This window comes from Glycine soja, chromosome 12 (assembly GCF_004193775.1).
Source record: "Glycine soja cultivar W05 chromosome 12, ASM419377v2, whole genome shotgun sequence".
Lineage (NCBI taxonomy): Eukaryota > Viridiplantae > Streptophyta > Magnoliopsida > Fabales > Fabaceae > Glycine > Glycine soja.
The window spans coordinates 5285054-5301720 of NC_041013.1; the positions used below are offsets into that span (position 1 = coordinate 5285054).

A 16667-nucleotide genomic window follows, 5' to 3' on the forward strand; every position below is an offset into this window, starting at 1 on the left:
CAAATAAAAGGAACAAAAAACTCAAAACAGAATTCCACTAGGCACTAGCACTACCAAATAAGCCCTATTCGAAATAAAATGATTAAATTAATAAACATCCATAACCACATCATTGGCAAAGCTTCTAATAGCCTTAGGCAGCATGTGCACCTTCTCTTCTTCCATCTTTATCTTCCCTGCATCTTCTGGTGGTGCAGCCCATGCTGATGGAAGGATCACGGCCACATGCTGAGCATCAACGGCACGCCGCAACGTGCCCTCGCTCATCCCAAACGCCGCCGCAAGCTCAGGCCCCATCATGGTCCTGAGAAGGGACACAGCACCAGCCAGAAACTGTGGCTTGTTCTTCCTGGCAGAGGTGGAGAACCCAAAGAACTCTAAGGGTCCATCCCTTGATGCTATTTGACAGAAGGGGAAGTATCTCGGCACAACAAACACCTCCCCTTGTTTGATTTTAGTGTTCATTGCTTTGCTTCCGTTTGGAAACACTATATGAAGTTCACCATAACCACTCAGCACTATGCTATACTCATCTGCTCTTGGATTAACAATGAACAATGGATGTGACAAATCACAATTAACTTGTATGAATTGTTAGGACAAAATTTCAATATAGTACTTTAAGTATATTTGTGTCATTCTCCAATACAAAAATTGGCATTGTCCAAATTAATGAATGTCCAACGTAATAATATTCAAAGGAAAAAGTGTTTCTAATTGGAGTTTCATCTTATAACCTATGCTAAGATTTAATGTAAACCTTTATTAGGCTGATTAGCTGATTACCAAGATAAAACTTCAATTAACTTCAATTCTGATCGGAGAACACCAAAAGTACCTAAAAGAAATGCATCTAAGTTTTGTACATATTCAAATGCTAAACTAAACCAAAATTGACATTTCATCTTGGTAACTATGATTGGATAATGAAGTACTTGTCCAAGTTTTGTTAAAGTTTTTACTCCTAAATATTGAAGGACTAGTTTGCATACCGCTGTGAGATTGACATGGAAAACACCGATGTCAGGTTTGCTGAGTGGATAATACTCGCCTCCATGAAATACTCCATGTATTGATTTTACCAAGTTGGCATCGGGAAATGCAATCCCCCGCTAGAAATATAGAACTGTATTATTATTTCGACATAATAGATTATGCATTTCACTACACAAAGTCTAAAGCATTAGAACAAAAACCTGAGTGAAGAAACCAACATGGATCCAAAAATCAAATAAAAGATTTTCATACTCTGGGCTAAAAAAGCTTACACCGCCATTATCAATTGCCATAACATAAATTAATTAGAAACAACACTTCCAACTTTGAGCTTGTCAGCAGCCAAGACATACGAGACAGGAACCACCTGTTTTGATGAATCATGCGAGATTTCTCCCTCAATTTTATTGCCTCCCTCGTCAATACATTGATCATCTTTACGTTCTACCTCAATTAGCTTTTGCTTGCTCATCCCAGTGTACATTTTTCTTCTTACCTCCTTTCGTGCTTCCCTTTCAGATAGTTTCAAATCTTCAAACTCCTGCTCAAACTTCACTTCATCCTCGGGTGAAAAGAATACAACCTCCTTATTGCCAAGCTCTTCATACAACTTCTCAATCTTAGCCTTCCAAAGGATGCCCATTTCAGTGTCCATCTTGTGATAAGGAGTTTTCAGCAAGTACTCATCAATCCCACCTGCCTTGTCTATGCATCGTAGGGCATGGGTGGTGACTTTAACACGAACGTGACGATCTAGGATATAACTAAAGAGCCGTTTTTCCTGGACATTAGGTTTCCAAGTTCTCCTTGACCTGTCAAAACCATCAGAGAAAGAACAAATTATCATCAATACTTTCTGTTTCATTCTCTCTTAACATATTTAAAAGGTAAAAGAACTTCCTAACATAAAATTGAGCAACCAACAAACAACATTTAAGTTCTGAACTATTTTGGGATCACTAAACTAAGAGAATCATCCAGTGACTATCATGCATAGGGAAGATCACACAAGAGATATCACACATACTGCAAGCAGAACTTTTGGAATCCATATTCAGTGTAACAAATATAGGCAACTGTTAACAGTACATGTAATTCCAAACATTATTAGTACAAAACATCAACAAATCACTGATTCTATTATTTAACATCTAAGACTAAAGAATTGAGAGGACCAAGTTTCTAACAACGGTAGTAGATATAAACAATGACAGGAACATGTCAATAACAAGTACAGTTTAGAACTCAATCCGAATTATAACCACTGACAAAGGGTCCATCGAAGAAAATTTAGCCAGCGTTGGCCCCACTTGGAGAGTCCAAGAAATTGACAGTTTAAACTAATGATTGCAACCTTCCTCCATGGAAAATGGAATTTCCACAATTCAACATTAAGAGAGTTGAGAGAAATTAAAAGAGAAGAGGAGATTGAGATTGAGATTGAGAAAATCAATATTATTCAAAGCTGTTAGGCACTAACCGACTAAACTATCAACTAATAACAGACTAACTACTAACTACAGTAGTTAGAATATCAGTTAGCTGACAGAAACAAAAAAGAAACACTGCAAGTAATGTATACACTCTTGTACTCCCTCACAAGCTCATGAGGGGTTGGAAGAATGTCTTTCAACTACTCTGAGCTTGAACCTGAATGAAAGAAATGAAGAAGGGGATAGAGCCTTGGTCAGAATATCAGCCAGTTGATCCATGGCAGGAACATGAACAACATTGAATTGTTTGGTGAGAACTTTCTCTCCGACAAAAAGAGATCCAGGTCTATATGCTTGGTTCTTGTGTGAAGAACAGGATGATGAGCTAATGAAACAGTGCTGGTGTTGTCACACAGAATAATAGAAGTAGTGTAAGCTACTGAGAGTTCAGAAAGAAGAGACTGAATCTAGGTAACTTCTGCTGCAATAAGAGCCATGCTTCAATGTTCTACCTCAGTACTAGACCTTGCAACAACTAATTACTTCTTAGACCACCAAGAGATGAGATTAGGTCCAAGAAAAATAGCAACGCCAGAAGTAGCCTGATAACTGCTAAATAAGAGTTGTTTTTTTTTTATGAAAATAGAATTAAAATACCTTTAAAAATAATTATTCAGCAGTTATCCATGCTTAATTGTTAAGAATTGGTATTTTTTTTTTATTTACAGCTTGCAAATATAAAAAATGGAGGGATTAAAAGTAAAAAGATGCAGAAAATACGAAAAAAAATGAAGGTTTGAGCATCAGGCCCATCCCAAGACGCGCTCAACGCGCAGCGCGCGCTAAGCGTGAAAATTGGTACCTGTGCTAAGCGAGCAGAACGCACTAAGCGCGAAAACAGACACCTGCGCTAAGCGAGCAGAGCGCGAGTACACAGGCCCAAATCTACTCTAACAACTATAAAAACGGAGTCAAGCCAAAGGGAAAACACAACCCCGGAGACTCAGAGCTCTCTAATGAATACATCCTAAGCCTGGGTATCTCTAGTAGGGGAAATCCTTCTTTTTATGTCCTTTTTCCATCCCTTCTCCTCCATCAATTTCTATACCCCTTTTCAAGTGTAAGGCCCCTTGTGGTTATGAGAGGCTAAACCCCTAGTTAGGGTCTGGCAGGCCTAAAAAGCCAAAAGATGTATTGTACATTTCATATTTATCAATGCAAACAGATGTTTTCTTTCCTATTATCCTTTCTTATTTTAATTTCATGTATCATTATCCTTGCATCATCTTTAAGGGTTAGGTGCTTGACAGAGGGTAATCCTTAATAGAAAAACAAGGAAGGTTTTGCATGCATCTGTTTTAGGAATTAGTCGCTCGACAGAGGATAATTTCTAATAGAACTAAAAGGAAGGGGCATCTTAATAAAACCATTGCTAGACATAGAGTGATTGCATTATGCCCATGCATCAAAGCAAACATCTAGAATTAGAACTTCATGCATTTTATCTATTGAGTCTTTGCAAAGACATTTGGGAGATAGATAGGTAAGATAGGCTTGTTATCGTGAGACATCAGGGACAAGTATTCTAACAGATGTGGGTAGGAAAAAATTCACCAAATTGATAAAAAAATATAAAATAATACATCTTAGGCAAATAAGACAGGCTAGGTTCCAACATTATCACATTCTAAATTTGTCTTTCTTTATCTTCATCTAAATCTTTTATTTTTTTCTTGTCTCTTACTTTTCTTATCTTATCTTTTTTTATCTTTATCATCTTTTAATTTAAATCTTTTATCTTTTTTATCTTCTATTTTTATCTTTAAATTTTTATCTTATCTACTATCTTTTTGCATCTTTTATTTTAAATTCCTTATCTATTGCTTGTAATTTGGGTTTGCATCAATCTAAGTACAAACAAAGTCCTTGTGAATTCGACACTCGGACTTCCGAGTACTTTACTACTTGTGAGAAATTTGGTGTACTTGTCAACGAGTTAACAAGACCTCCTATCATCAGGATCAGAGGCCCAATCTGCATCACAATAGGCATGAAGAGGAAAGGGATGCCTAAGAGAAGCAGACTCTGAAAGTGTAGACTAGACCCCAAGAAACAATACCCTTAAGATACCTTAGAATCTTTTTCACAGCCAACCAGTGTTGCTCAGAAGGTTTAGACATGAACTGACAAACCCTGTTGACAAAGAAACTAATCTCTGGTCTTGTAATAGTGGCATTCTGCAAAGCACCAACTATGGACCTATATAAGGTAGGATCAGAAAAATCTTCAGAACCAAACTTGGTCAATTTACAACCCCCAACCATAGGAGAAGAGATAGGATTTGATTCATTCATTTAAGTCTTGGGCCCATAAATCTTTGATATACTTTCATTGAGCTAAATTGAGAGAACCATCATTCTATCTTTGAACTTCAATACCCAAAAAATAGTCCAAGTCACCAAGATCTTTGAGGGAGAAAACAGAATTCAGTTTTGAAACAACAAATGAATCAAAGTGGTGTTGTTTCCCGTTATAACGATGTCATCTACATAAACTAAGATGTAGACAACAAACTGATTCTCAGAAAAAACAAAGAGAAAAGGATCACATTTGCTTGAAGAAAACTTGAAGCTGAGAAGAGTAGCTTTTAGTTTGTCAAACCAGGCTCTAGGAGCCTGCTTTAGGCCATAAATAGCTTTATGTAGTCTGCATACTTGAGGCTTATTGGAAGACACAAATCCAGGAGGTTGAGTCATGTAAACCTCTTCCTCAAGAATGCCATTAAGAAAGGCATTGTTGAAGGGGCCAATTGTGAGAAATAGCAAGAGAAAGAATCAACCTAACAGTCACAGGTTTGATTACAGGAGAGAAGGTCTCCTTGTAATCAAATCCCAACTGTTAGTGAAAACCCTTAGCAACAAGCCTAGATTTATACTTGTTGACTGAGCCATCTGGATTTTCCTTTACTGTAAACATCCACTTACACCCAATTGCTGTTCTAGTAGGACGAAGATCAACCAAAGTACAAGTACCATTCCTTATTAAAGCATCATATTCAGATTGCATAGCTGAGTACCAAGAAGGATCGGCAATAACAGCTTGGGTTGATTTGGGTTCAAGATGAGCTAGTAAAAGAGTAGGAATAATTCTGGGTTTAACAATGCCAGACTTTGCACGGGTACAGATAGGATGGGTATTAAGAGGTCTGTTTGGTCTTGTGGTATAGTAGTATTGGTCTGGTCTTGTGATAAAATGGGATTTTGGTCTTGAGGTAAGTCAATATTAGTGACATTCAAGGGTTGTGAATGAGAAGTGCTAGGAAGTTGTTCACTGTGAGAAGCATGCTGTTCACTGTGATCAGGTGAAACAGATGAAGGAAGTGAGGATAAGGTGTTATTTTTGTTACTAGATGATGATGCAGGCTGAGATGAAGGTAACACAGTAAGGGTGGATGTAGTATCAGGAACTTCAGAAGTTATTGAAGATGGCTCAGGAAATAGGGTAGGATAAGGGAAGCTATTTTCATTGAAAATGACATCTTTAGAAATATACAATCTGCCATCAGCAGCTAGGCACTTGTAACCTTTGTGCGAAGGAGAATAACCCAAGAATACACACTCTTAAGATCTGAATTGAAGCTTGTGCTTGTTGTATGACCTTACCAAAGGAACTTCATTATTGATAGCAGATGAGGGCAATCTGTTGATGAGTTAGATGCCTGAGACAAAAGCATGATCCCAATAATGAAGAGGTAGCTTGGCTTGAGATAAAAGAGTGAGACCCAGCTCCACTACATGTCTATGCTTCCATTTTGGTGATGAGTATAAGGACATATTAGTCTATGCTGAATACCATGCTCTGTCAAGAATTTGGTAAAAGGTCTGAACTCCCCTCCCCAATCAGATTGAACAGCCTTGATAGACATATTAAACTGATTTGAAACCATAGTTTTAAACAGTTTGAAGATTTCTAAAGTGTCAGATTTATTCTTAAGTACATCCAAGTGAACCTAGTATTAGCATCAACAAAAGTAACATAATACCAAAAACCAGAAGGAGATGGGGTAGGTCCCCAAAGATCAGTAAAGATAAGATCAAAAGGTTTTGCATAGACAGTATGAGAAAGAGAAGAAGGAAGTCTATATGACTTTCCAATACAACAGTGATTACAAAAATCTGTTGGTTCTTTATTAATATTTGGAATATTACAAAGTCGAAATACAATTTTCCTAGCAGCAACACTAGGGTGACCAAGCCTAGAGTGCCATGTTGCCAAAGAAGTAGCACTACTAGTAGCTGTATTTACAACATTCTTATCTACAACAACTTTATTGGATGAAACATTGAAAATCAGAGTCACTAGTGATTGTATTTACAACAGGACTTTGTACAGAAGCTTTAACAGAATTGCAAACATTTGAAGGAAGTTTGCACTTGGGCATAGAATCAAGAAGTTGAGGGAACTGATAGAGACCATCACTCCCCACAAATCCTTTTAGTAGAACAAGTTTAGAATCCTGTGATTTAACAAGACAAAATGATGAGTGAAACTCAAAAACACATTATCTTCGCAAAACTAACTGACACTAATGAGATTCTTAGTAATAGAAGGAACAAATAATAAATTAATAAGAGTAAGAGAAAACTGAGGATTAAAGGGAGAGGAAAAGGTGGAAACATCTGAGGAGTTAATGGTGAGGCCCTGACCATTACCAATAGTGATTTGGTCAGGCCCCTCAAAAGGTGTCACCTATTGTATGTTCTGTGACATATTAGTCACATGATGGGAAGCACCAGAATCAGGATACCAAGTCTGAGTCTGAGTGGGAGCAAATGATGGACTGGTCAGATAAATCTGAGGATTGGACTGCTGTTTAGAAGATTGCTGATTAGTCTGCTGTGGCTGCAGATACACATACTAAGGTTGAGCAGATGCCATGAGTGGCTGCTGAGGTGAAGCAAGCACATACTGAATGGGTTGAGAATACTGAACTTCCTGAGAAGTCTGAGCATTGGAAGCTTAAGTAGATTGAGTAGGAGCAAGTGAAGTTGGTGGAGGAAGAGTAGGAACATAATTCTCCTCTAGTCTGTGATAGCATTAAGAAGCACCATGACCAAATTTGTAACAAATTTGACATTTTACATCAGCAAACTACCTCTATCACCACCACAGCCTGAACCACAACCACCACGGTTGTTCCAGCCAAAATTCCGACCACCACAACCACTGAAAAATCAATTTCCATTGTAATCATTTGCAGAATTGTCCTCAGAAGAGGTCTGAGTGGTCAAATTAACTTGAACTTGAGAGTTAGTGTTCATAGACTGTGGATGAACAGAATTATCAAGAGAAGAACTTCCAGAGTTGAGATTAAAAGATCCTAAACCTTTAGTAAGATTAATAGAACCTAAAGCTCGCTTACGAGATCGACCAATGCGCACTTCACGCGCGAGCAACAAAGTTTCAACTTCATCAACAGTAAACAGATCATAACGACTAGTAACAAGAGAAATATATGATTCATACTCATTAGGAAGACCATCGAGACTTAGGTCAAGATGTTCAGAATTGGAAACAATTTTACCAATCGTAGTCAACTCATTAACAAGCATCTAAACATGCAAAAAATAATCCAAAATAGATCGATGATCGAGAGATTTCAAAGCTCATTACGAACTTGACGATCCTTAGCTTGTGTTAGGGATTGAAAGTGAGATTGAATCTGATCCCCAAGTTGCCACAACGATTGGCATCCAATGACTCACAGAAGAATGTCACTGGAGATGGTGGATTGCAACCATGCAAGAAGAAATTGGTCTTGTTCGTACCAAACACTATACTCACTGGTGACTTTATCAGCATTGCGATCTTCAATCGAAGCATACTTTTGTGGAATTTTTGGACTAACAATGTAGCCTTCAAGATGATGACTACAAATAACAGGTTCAACCTGTAGAATCCAAAGAAGATAATTCTTCATGTTCAACTTTTGAGAAATGGAATGTGCAAAGTTCTTCGAAGAAGCATTCATAGCACTCATTGACGGAGTTGGCTGCGGCAGTGGGGAGGAAGGAGGAGAAACCAGAGAAGGAATTGATGTGGAAGCCATGAACACAAGTTTGGGTTTTGACCTAAGCTTTGAATACCAAAAGAGTTGAGAGAAGAGGAGATTGAGATTGAGATTGAGAAAATCAATATTATTCAACCCCAACTGACTCATTACGAAGATGAATATACAACAAGTGCAAAGGCAACATGCAAATCAATCATCTCCCTTCACCAACAAAAGCAGCCACCCACTGAGCTGGGGGATGCATGTCAAGTAGGCCACCCATGCAAAAGATAGAGGATTTAGAAAAGAAAGGGGGAAACAAAGAAAGAATCAAAGAACTGAGTTAGTACCTACTGCAGGCAAAGCCATGAAAACAGGTAAAGTCCCCATGCAAGCAATATAGCTTGCAATTAATAACAATGACCATCATGCTACTTAAGAACTATACACAACAGGTCTGTGTTCCACACTCCATAATCATGGGCATCTTACGATTGACAAGATGCTCATCATGATAGAAGCAAATAACTTTACTAACCAGTTACAGAAATGCACAATAAGTTTTACATTGCACAGCAGCTAAATATGTTTCTGAACACACTTTTAGGGAGTTTCTGGGGGAACATTGATTTGCTGACAGTTCTTGGAGCAATTCTTCTAGTTCAGCTCCAGGTGATTTGCCAGGAACAAGTTGAGCAAAATGTTACAACAGTGTACTTTATACACTGTTCTATGGTGCCCTAGTCAGAGAGAAAATCATGGTCTTTTGGGGAAATTTTTTAGCCTGAGACATTTTTAGCGACAATTGTTTTCATGGCGCTCCACTTTGTTGTACTTTCTGAGGATCTTACCTCCTTTGAAACACAAAAGGATTGAAAGACACTGGAAAGCTGCATCTGTATCAATGCTTTAGCTTTGGTTATGTTATATAATTAGGATACCTTATCCTTTTTTTAATCCTTGAATCTCTTCCCTTCAAAGTTCAAACTATTTATTCTTTTATCTAGAAACAGCTTCTTCCAAAACATCCCCCCTAGGGCAACTGTTTTGACTTCTTCAACCCGAGCTGTTCCCTCCCCCATAGATGAAATGTCGAATTTATTACTTCAATGGAAGAAAAAAAATACTATTTTCAGAATTTGATAAGAGTCAGAAAACTTAACTAGAACTCTAGAAGCTGGCCTTTGAGCTGAAACAAATTGAGACCATCATCAATTCACCACCATTCAATCCGTGTTTAAACGTTATTTAGATAAATCCATTTCAAAAAGTAACTAAACACACAGTTACTAAACATCAGAAGCTGTAAAAATAGATATAATAGAGTAACACCAGAGGCCACAACATGAAACATTCCACCATTACTCATAAGAGAAGCAACAAACACCAAAACGAAAAATGAATGAAGAATTGGATACAAACTTGTTACCGCCATCTTCACTGACACGATTCCCAAACTGAATGTGTTTCCCGGCGAAGAGACCGCGTTTGGCGCGATTCATCACAATCTTGCTTCGAGGCAAGCATCTCTCCAACGATTCCTTTTCTCTTCGACTCAGACCGTTCTCTCCCACCGTCTTCAGAACTTTCTTCATCATCTCTTTCCCTCTGAACGCCATTTTCCTTATCTCTTTACACTGAGGAAAAAACACTTTAGTCAGATTGCGTGAGAGTGTTTTCGATTAACGGAATTTGAAATTTCGGTTATTTGAAAATCTTCGAGAATAGCGTGTGTATCGAAATGAGAAAGCACGCAAAGTGATAATAGAATGGGAGAGGAAGCGAGAACGAGAGAACGGATTTACATATCAGGTCGCTGAACAGAGTGCCGCCGCCGTCACCACCGAGCGCCGCCGCCGTCAGTCGGTCACTTGGAGTGTTTTTGGACAGAGGAAAAGAAGAAGGGAAAGAATGTAACCTGGACTGAAACGGCACCCTATTTGGGCAAGCTTCTTCATACCCAGCCCAACCCGCCACACAGAGGAAAACTAAAGTGGTCCTGTTGGTATTTCTTTTGAAGGAAAAAAAATTATGCATGCCATTCCATCATTAATTATTTTTCTTAACTTTCATATCAATTATCTTAAGATTCATATTAACGATATATTAACGATGACTTGTGATTGAAAAAAAATATTAATGTATTATCATTAATCTCATTTTTTATTGAAATTAATAATAATTTGATACACATTATTTGATAAAAAAAAATTACCTACAACAAGGAAAATAAATATCTAAGGTTATATTTGACCCAATATTTTATTTAAAATTACAGTTTAAAATAAAATTGATCAAACCTATGGAGTGGCATTATCAACTTTAAATAATTAGTTCATAATTATAATCGGCAACAATTTGGTAAAAGTGAGTCATAAGAACATCGAGAGTGGTGCAACTCATTTTTGTTGCTTCCATTGGTTTTTAAGTGTACACATCACTCATTCTCATTTTTTTAATACAATCACCTTTTAAGCTTTAAATCTTTATAATGGTACACTTTCTTTTAAATGCTTCTAATGAGTCTCACAAAAAACTTACTTCATTATATGTTATTAATAACTTATTTAATAGTTTATAGTTACCTTTTTTTTATTGATCACACTATTATCCAACTCAATTTGGATAAAAAATATTAGAATTTGAAACTTGGGTACAAAGTCAGATGGTGTGTCATTTTTTTTCATCACATTTGTCACCACTAATACCTATTGAAGATCCTTGATCCATGAAAAGTGATTGAAACATATGGAATTCATATGGATGAGATGGGATAAATACTGAAAATAGGTCATGTTAGGATTATTTTTTGGGTTGAATAAATTTGAAGAATTTTGAAAATTTTATTGATAATTTGACCTCAAATTTAACCACTGAATCGTATGGAATGAATTTTGGTTTTGATCCATTGAATGAAAACAAACCAAAGTAGAAGTTGAGAATTTTTCAAGAATGAAAATGAGATAAATTATAGAGATTTTGATTGTGTAAAAATAATTGAATTGCACTCTATTTATGTTGTAAAAGAATATATTTGTTGCTCAACAGTATATCCGTTGCCAATACATCCATTGCCAACAATATTTGTGTACTAATTATTATTAATATAGCCGTTGGAATGAAATAACATTGTAATAATAATCACATGATTTAACTATTATATTGATAAATTTTACTTTTTTAAAAAAACTTATTATTAAGTGTCATTTACAAAATTTAGTACCTGATGTCAATCAATTTATACATACACATTCTCACGCACACGTCCAAAATGGTTGCAACCTCCTTGAGTAGCTTCGCAAAGAATTGATTACAAGAGTTTAGAAAAGTGCTTTACCCGAATTCATATCCGGTTTCAGCAGTTATTTGAGACAAATATCTTCTGCACAATTGCTCTCGTTGTTTTATCAAGAACAGAAAAATATAAGCATTATATCATCAAATCACATTGTTTGGAAATCAGATGAACTAATTGTATCATATCTCACTATTAGCAAACGCATGTTTTGTATTTCAATAGTGAAGAAGGGGGAGGGAATGAGGTCGTGAGACTGTGGGAGTTGTTCAGTAAAGGACTCTAAATACAACATTTGTAGGACAGACATGTTCAACGGCCCAAAGAAGGGGCAGAAACACTTATTTTATTTTCTTTCCTATACCGCTGCATTGGAGATGAAGCAAAACTATACGGTATTTACATCATAAAATTGTGATGTTTCGCCCAGAAGAATGGAAAAAGAAAAGGGCATTTTTATCCTATTATGTGTACTACTAGTTTGTGGCATAATCACCATCTTTTACTACTTATTACTGTTCAATATTGGTTTCTTCTAGGGTAGCTTGATCTACTTCTATAGAAATGCTGAGTGGGCCTTGTGGGGTTCCAAAAAGTGTGGTAAATATCTGTCTGTGGCATTCATGACAAAAGTAGATATAGGTGAAATGACCTTCATATGGGAGTTTATGTACAGCAGCTCCGGGCAGCAAGCGGTGCACAAAATCAGTCATCGATGGAGGAACCACTTTATCATCCATTCCCTGTAACATTGCACTACAAGTCATATTTCACCTAAAAAAGAGTCAAATGTTGGTGAATATAGAATTAGAGCATGCAAATAAAAATATAGTTTTCTTTTTTCATTTTCGTTTAGTTGAAATGTAAGTCTCTTGATGAAAACACAAGAAACGTGTAAAGAATTTAAATTTAGTTATCATCTACTCCAAGGGAAACATCTACCAGATGGAACGATCTCTACTTCACAAGATGAAAATGCTATCTTAAATTCTGTCTAGCAGAAGGTACAGTAAGACAACAGCAGAAGTGAAACCCAACAGCATCAAATGGGACTGTTACGAAACAAAAGTGAAAACTTGTTTCCTGATTTCACTGTATGCAACAGTTAAATGTTTTCCTTTGATGTGCTCAATAGAGTAATATGCTCGGCTATTAGGAACTTAAAACAGATCAGGTGTCAAGGAATGTAGTAAAAGTAATGATAACTGAAAAAGAAGTGGACTTATGACAAGGAATGGGAAAGATAAGCAAAAGAAGAAAGTCATAACGAGTTGCTGTAATAGAAGATAAAATGGAAGAAAATGTACCTTATATGGTCTGAGCATTAAAGGAAAACTAAGAATAATTAAAGTTAAAACTCTGATACTCAAAATTTTCCCCTGGAAAAAACATCCAAATTGATTTCTAGAACACTTGAAATGAATCTGAAAAACAAGAAAACATCTCAGTGCTGAAAATTGGCTTGAATTGTCTATAAAATAGACTAAAGCAAGTCTGAACTCTGAAACCATTCAATAGTTGCATAGTAAATTTTTTGAATATTTGCATAGCATACTTTTTAGAGAAAAAGGGTTATACACTGACAATGTAAAAAATTTTACACTGTCATCCAATCACAACTCACCATATATGATAAGTTTGTTGACTTTTAAAATAATTATCTTAAAGTAATTCAAACGGTGATTTGTGACCGGATGACAGTGTAAAACTGTTTTACACTGTCAGCGCATAGGCATTAAACTCTATTTTTTATGCATATAATTACATTCATAATCTTTTTATTTAACATACTCTACTGTACCTGTATCCTATATTATCAAATATTTTTTATATCTGCATATTGCGACATTGCTGTTATGTGTTTTTGTTAAAATTGGTTGGATAGAATAATGCATGCAAGTGATTCTGATAATATCATGGATGATTTATGTGAATGAACACACAAGGGAGGAGGAGTCAGGGAATTAAAACATAGATGTACTCACTTGCCATATATGTATAGGGCCAAGAAATCCCATATATTCCTCAGTTTCAGTGAACATTGACTTAAGCCAACTGAGCAAATTACTGCTCTGTTTTCTCTTCTGCAACTTGAGGTCTGAAAGGCTGAAACCCCAATTTGCGACCTGCAAAGCAGCTTCCTCCATGAAGGGTTTCACATTTCTTTGTCTGATTGATTCTTCCACATCCCTTTGCCAGAATTCCCCATAGATTGGATCTTCCATCAGTGCTTTATCCTGAAAGGGACATTGAGATCTTCCATGAGAGGATGTACAAGTAATATAAATATACATATAAAGGAAAAAGAAAAAACTCTTGATAAAACATGAGCCCTCAGAACCTGCCTTTTGGATGTCTAAAATGCCCTCTTGCTATCAATTTTCCATGTTCAACCAATTGCTATCAATCTCTAATAATCCATGCTTTAGATTTGGGTATTTTAGCGATGTCCAAGCAGAGCTAAATCATATTTGAATATGCCAAGAATTTACTTAATACATCTAACTGGGATATAGGTGACAGATATAAAGTGGACATCAATAGAAATGTTGAATACTTGAAATCGTATATGGATGTCAGTCAAATATTAGGATTTGCCTCCGCTCAAGTGAATGATACAGTTTAGAGTACGAAGTATGGAATTATAACCATTGATTTGGAAAACCAGTGGTTGATTGTGATAAAATATATGCATACACATGACAAACTATGAAGTTAAAATCTATCCCCTTGACTTTCTAATCGAGAGTTATAACTCTTACTTTATCTTTAAAACTGCATCCCTTTTACTTTAAAGGAGTCAAATTCCAAATATTAGACATGTTGACTCAAAGACAAAAAGAGATAAGTAAAACTTCCCTTACCCTATTTCCCAGAGATAATGACAGCCACCTATCAATCTGACCATGCTTTCCTGACAAAAAGCTCCGCCGATAGAAGAAAGCAAGAAGTCTAGGAAACCTCCGAGCTAAGAAGTACATGAATTTTCTTTTTCGTGTCCATTTTTTCCAAGTTCTTCGTCTCTCTTCCTTTGTCATTATAGGATCATATGGGTTCACCATGGGAGCAAACATGGCTGCACCTGGAGAGTTAACAAACAACAGATTCATTTCATAATGCATGGCATGGTACTTACTTTCTCAGAAAAAACTCGGTTCTATTGATGTGACACACATATGACATGTAACATTTTTTCAAAAGGCAGTACTTCATCACTAAAAGATGCAAAACTTATAACAACTCACTTTAAACAAGTCATTCAAGTGTTTTTAGACGAGGCAAAAGAACAAAAGGCCTAAAACATTAAGTAATGACTGTTGTAATTTAAAAAGTAGATGTACAAGAGAGTAACTAAAAAAAAAGCTCCAAATTCCGTCAAACTAAACAGATTGAAAATTTGCATGAAAATAAAAAGATAAAAACACAGAACAAACAAATAATACCAGCAAGCCTATCAGGAATGTATCTAAGCGCAGCCCAAGCATGCATGCTGCCACTTGAGTAACCAACCACCCAAAACTTGTCCACATCAAGAGCATTTGCTAAAAACGCCATATCAGTCGCCGAGGATTCCAGATTCCGGTTGGGATGAGGATCACTCTCACCAAAACCAGGAAGATCATACGTCAACAAACGAATACCAAACTCTTCCAACAACGAATCTTTCACTCCAGGAATCCCTAATTTCAAACATAATTCCAAAAAAAACCATTAATTAAAAAAAACAAAAAAAAAAACTATGCTCCAACTACAGGTAAACACAAAAAAAATTAACTGCAAAAAAAGTTAATAACAACACTTAGAAGAAAAAACAACCTGCAAGCCTGGAAGAAAGAAAACTGTGGGGAGCAATCACCGAAAACCTAGCTTTGTGAGAAGAAACGCCTTGCTCCTTATACGCCATGTACCTTCCATCAGGAAGCACTACGCGAGTGGCACTAGGAGGATGCACGAACACTTGCTTCACCGGCGCCGCGGCGGCGTACGGATCACATTCAAAATTCGCGTACAAAGCTTAAAAAAAAACAAAAACAAATCAATGACATCCACACTCACGCACACACCATTAATTAAAGCTATTCCTATTCCCTAACCTGATCTAATGCGAACTTCAAATATTAAAACTATTTCCTAAATTCGAAGTCTGTTGTTACCTAAGAAGGCGAGTATGGAAACGAAGAAAATAACGGACCAAGCGTGGAGAGGATCCTTGTCCTCAGGTAAGTACTCGTTGAAGAAACTCAATTTGGCGAAAAGCTTAGCGAAAGGTTCTCTCACTGTTTTTCCAATGTAGGAGTCTCTTCCGAAGTTTTTGACGATGTAGGAGTCGTCGTTGACCAGACTCTGTTTGACTATGTCTCTGCAACCTTTTCCGAACTCCACCGTCATCTCCGCCACTCCAACCATGAACTCTCTCGCGTACTCCTTCATCTTCACCCACTCCATCGTGCTTCTCTTCTTTTCCGTTTCCCCCCCAAACAATCACATTCTCGAAGAAACAAAATAAAAATAGAAACTGATTGGAGCAGACAAGTGCAGATTTTAGTTTTATATTTTGGGATGCGAGGAGAAAACAAAGGTGCAAATGTTGTATTATTAATATAATTTTTGGTTTTTGTGTTTATTTGTTTTATTGAGTGATGCTGAGCGTGTGGATGAAGGTTTCACTTTCTAAAAGTGTGCATGAAAAAAGTTTCTTTAGAAATGGTGAAATTTACTTTTGAAGATTTCTATGATTATTTACAAAAATATACTTAGTTGAGGAAAAATATCAAAAAATAATTAATTAATTTGATTATTCAACTAGAACTAAACTAAAAATAAAAAAATAACTAGGTGTAAATCACATTTATCTTTTAAGTAAAACAGTCTTAAAACAATCTTATATGAA

At 36.4% G+C, this 16667-nt stretch overlaps 2 protein-coding genes across 3 annotated transcripts; both read right to left on the reverse strand.

Moving 5' to 3' along the window:
• Nucleotides 1-1086: 1086 nt before the first annotated feature.
• On the reverse strand, nucleotides 1087-10464 carry LOC114379180. The gene is made up of 3 exons (XM_028337781.1): nucleotides 10287-10464; nucleotides 9904-10118; nucleotides 1087-1808 (listed from the first exon to the last, which is right to left on the reverse strand). The coding sequence occupies exons 2-3, from the start codon at nucleotides 10098-10100 to the stop codon at nucleotides 1298-1300; spliced, it is 708 nt and encodes a 235-aa protein (XP_028193582.1). The 5' UTR covers nucleotides 10101-10118; nucleotides 10287-10464; the 3' UTR covers nucleotides 1087-1297.
• Nucleotides 10465-11945: 1481 nt separating this feature from the next.
• On the reverse strand, nucleotides 11946-16369 carry LOC114379178. 2 transcript variants are annotated; one of them, XM_028337779.1, is made up of 7 exons: nucleotides 15931-16369; nucleotides 15593-15790; nucleotides 15220-15456; nucleotides 14641-14858; nucleotides 13762-14013; nucleotides 13084-13200; nucleotides 11946-12519 (listed from the first exon to the last, which is right to left on the reverse strand). In XM_028337779.1, the coding sequence occupies exons 1-7, from the start codon at nucleotides 16220-16222 to the stop codon at nucleotides 12289-12291; spliced, it is 1545 nt and encodes a 514-aa protein (XP_028193580.1). In that variant the 5' UTR covers nucleotides 16223-16369; the 3' UTR covers nucleotides 11946-12288. The 2 variants fall into 2 exon arrangements, with proteins under 2 accessions (XP_028193580.1, XP_028193581.1); XM_028337780.1 differs by lacking the exon at nucleotides 13084-13200.
• Between the last annotated feature and the right edge of the window lie 298 nt (nucleotides 16370-16667).

Bases quoted from the DNA above. Each gene is read 5' to 3' on its own strand.
- LOC114379180 (XM_028337781.1), bottom strand. From the start codon at position 10,100: ATGGCGTTCAGAGGGAAAGAGATGATGAAGAAAGTTCTGAAGACGGTG. The intron at 1,809-9,903 runs GTTTGTATCCAA...TGGTTTTGACAG, and splicing joins AGTGAAGATGGCGGTAACAA to GTCAAGGAGAACTTGGAAAC.
- LOC114379178 (XM_028337779.1), bottom strand. From the start codon at position 16,222: ATGGAGTGGGTGAAGATGAAGGAGTACGCGAGAGAGTTCATGGTTGGA. The intron at 15,457-15,592 runs GTTGTTTTTTCT...GTTTGAAATTAG, and splicing joins TCTTTCTTCCAGGCTTGCAG to GGATTCCTGGAGTGAAAGAT. The intron at 14,859-15,219 runs GTATTATTTGTT...TTAACTCTCCAG, and splicing joins CATTCCTGATAGGCTTGCTG to GTGCAGCCATGTTTGCTCCC.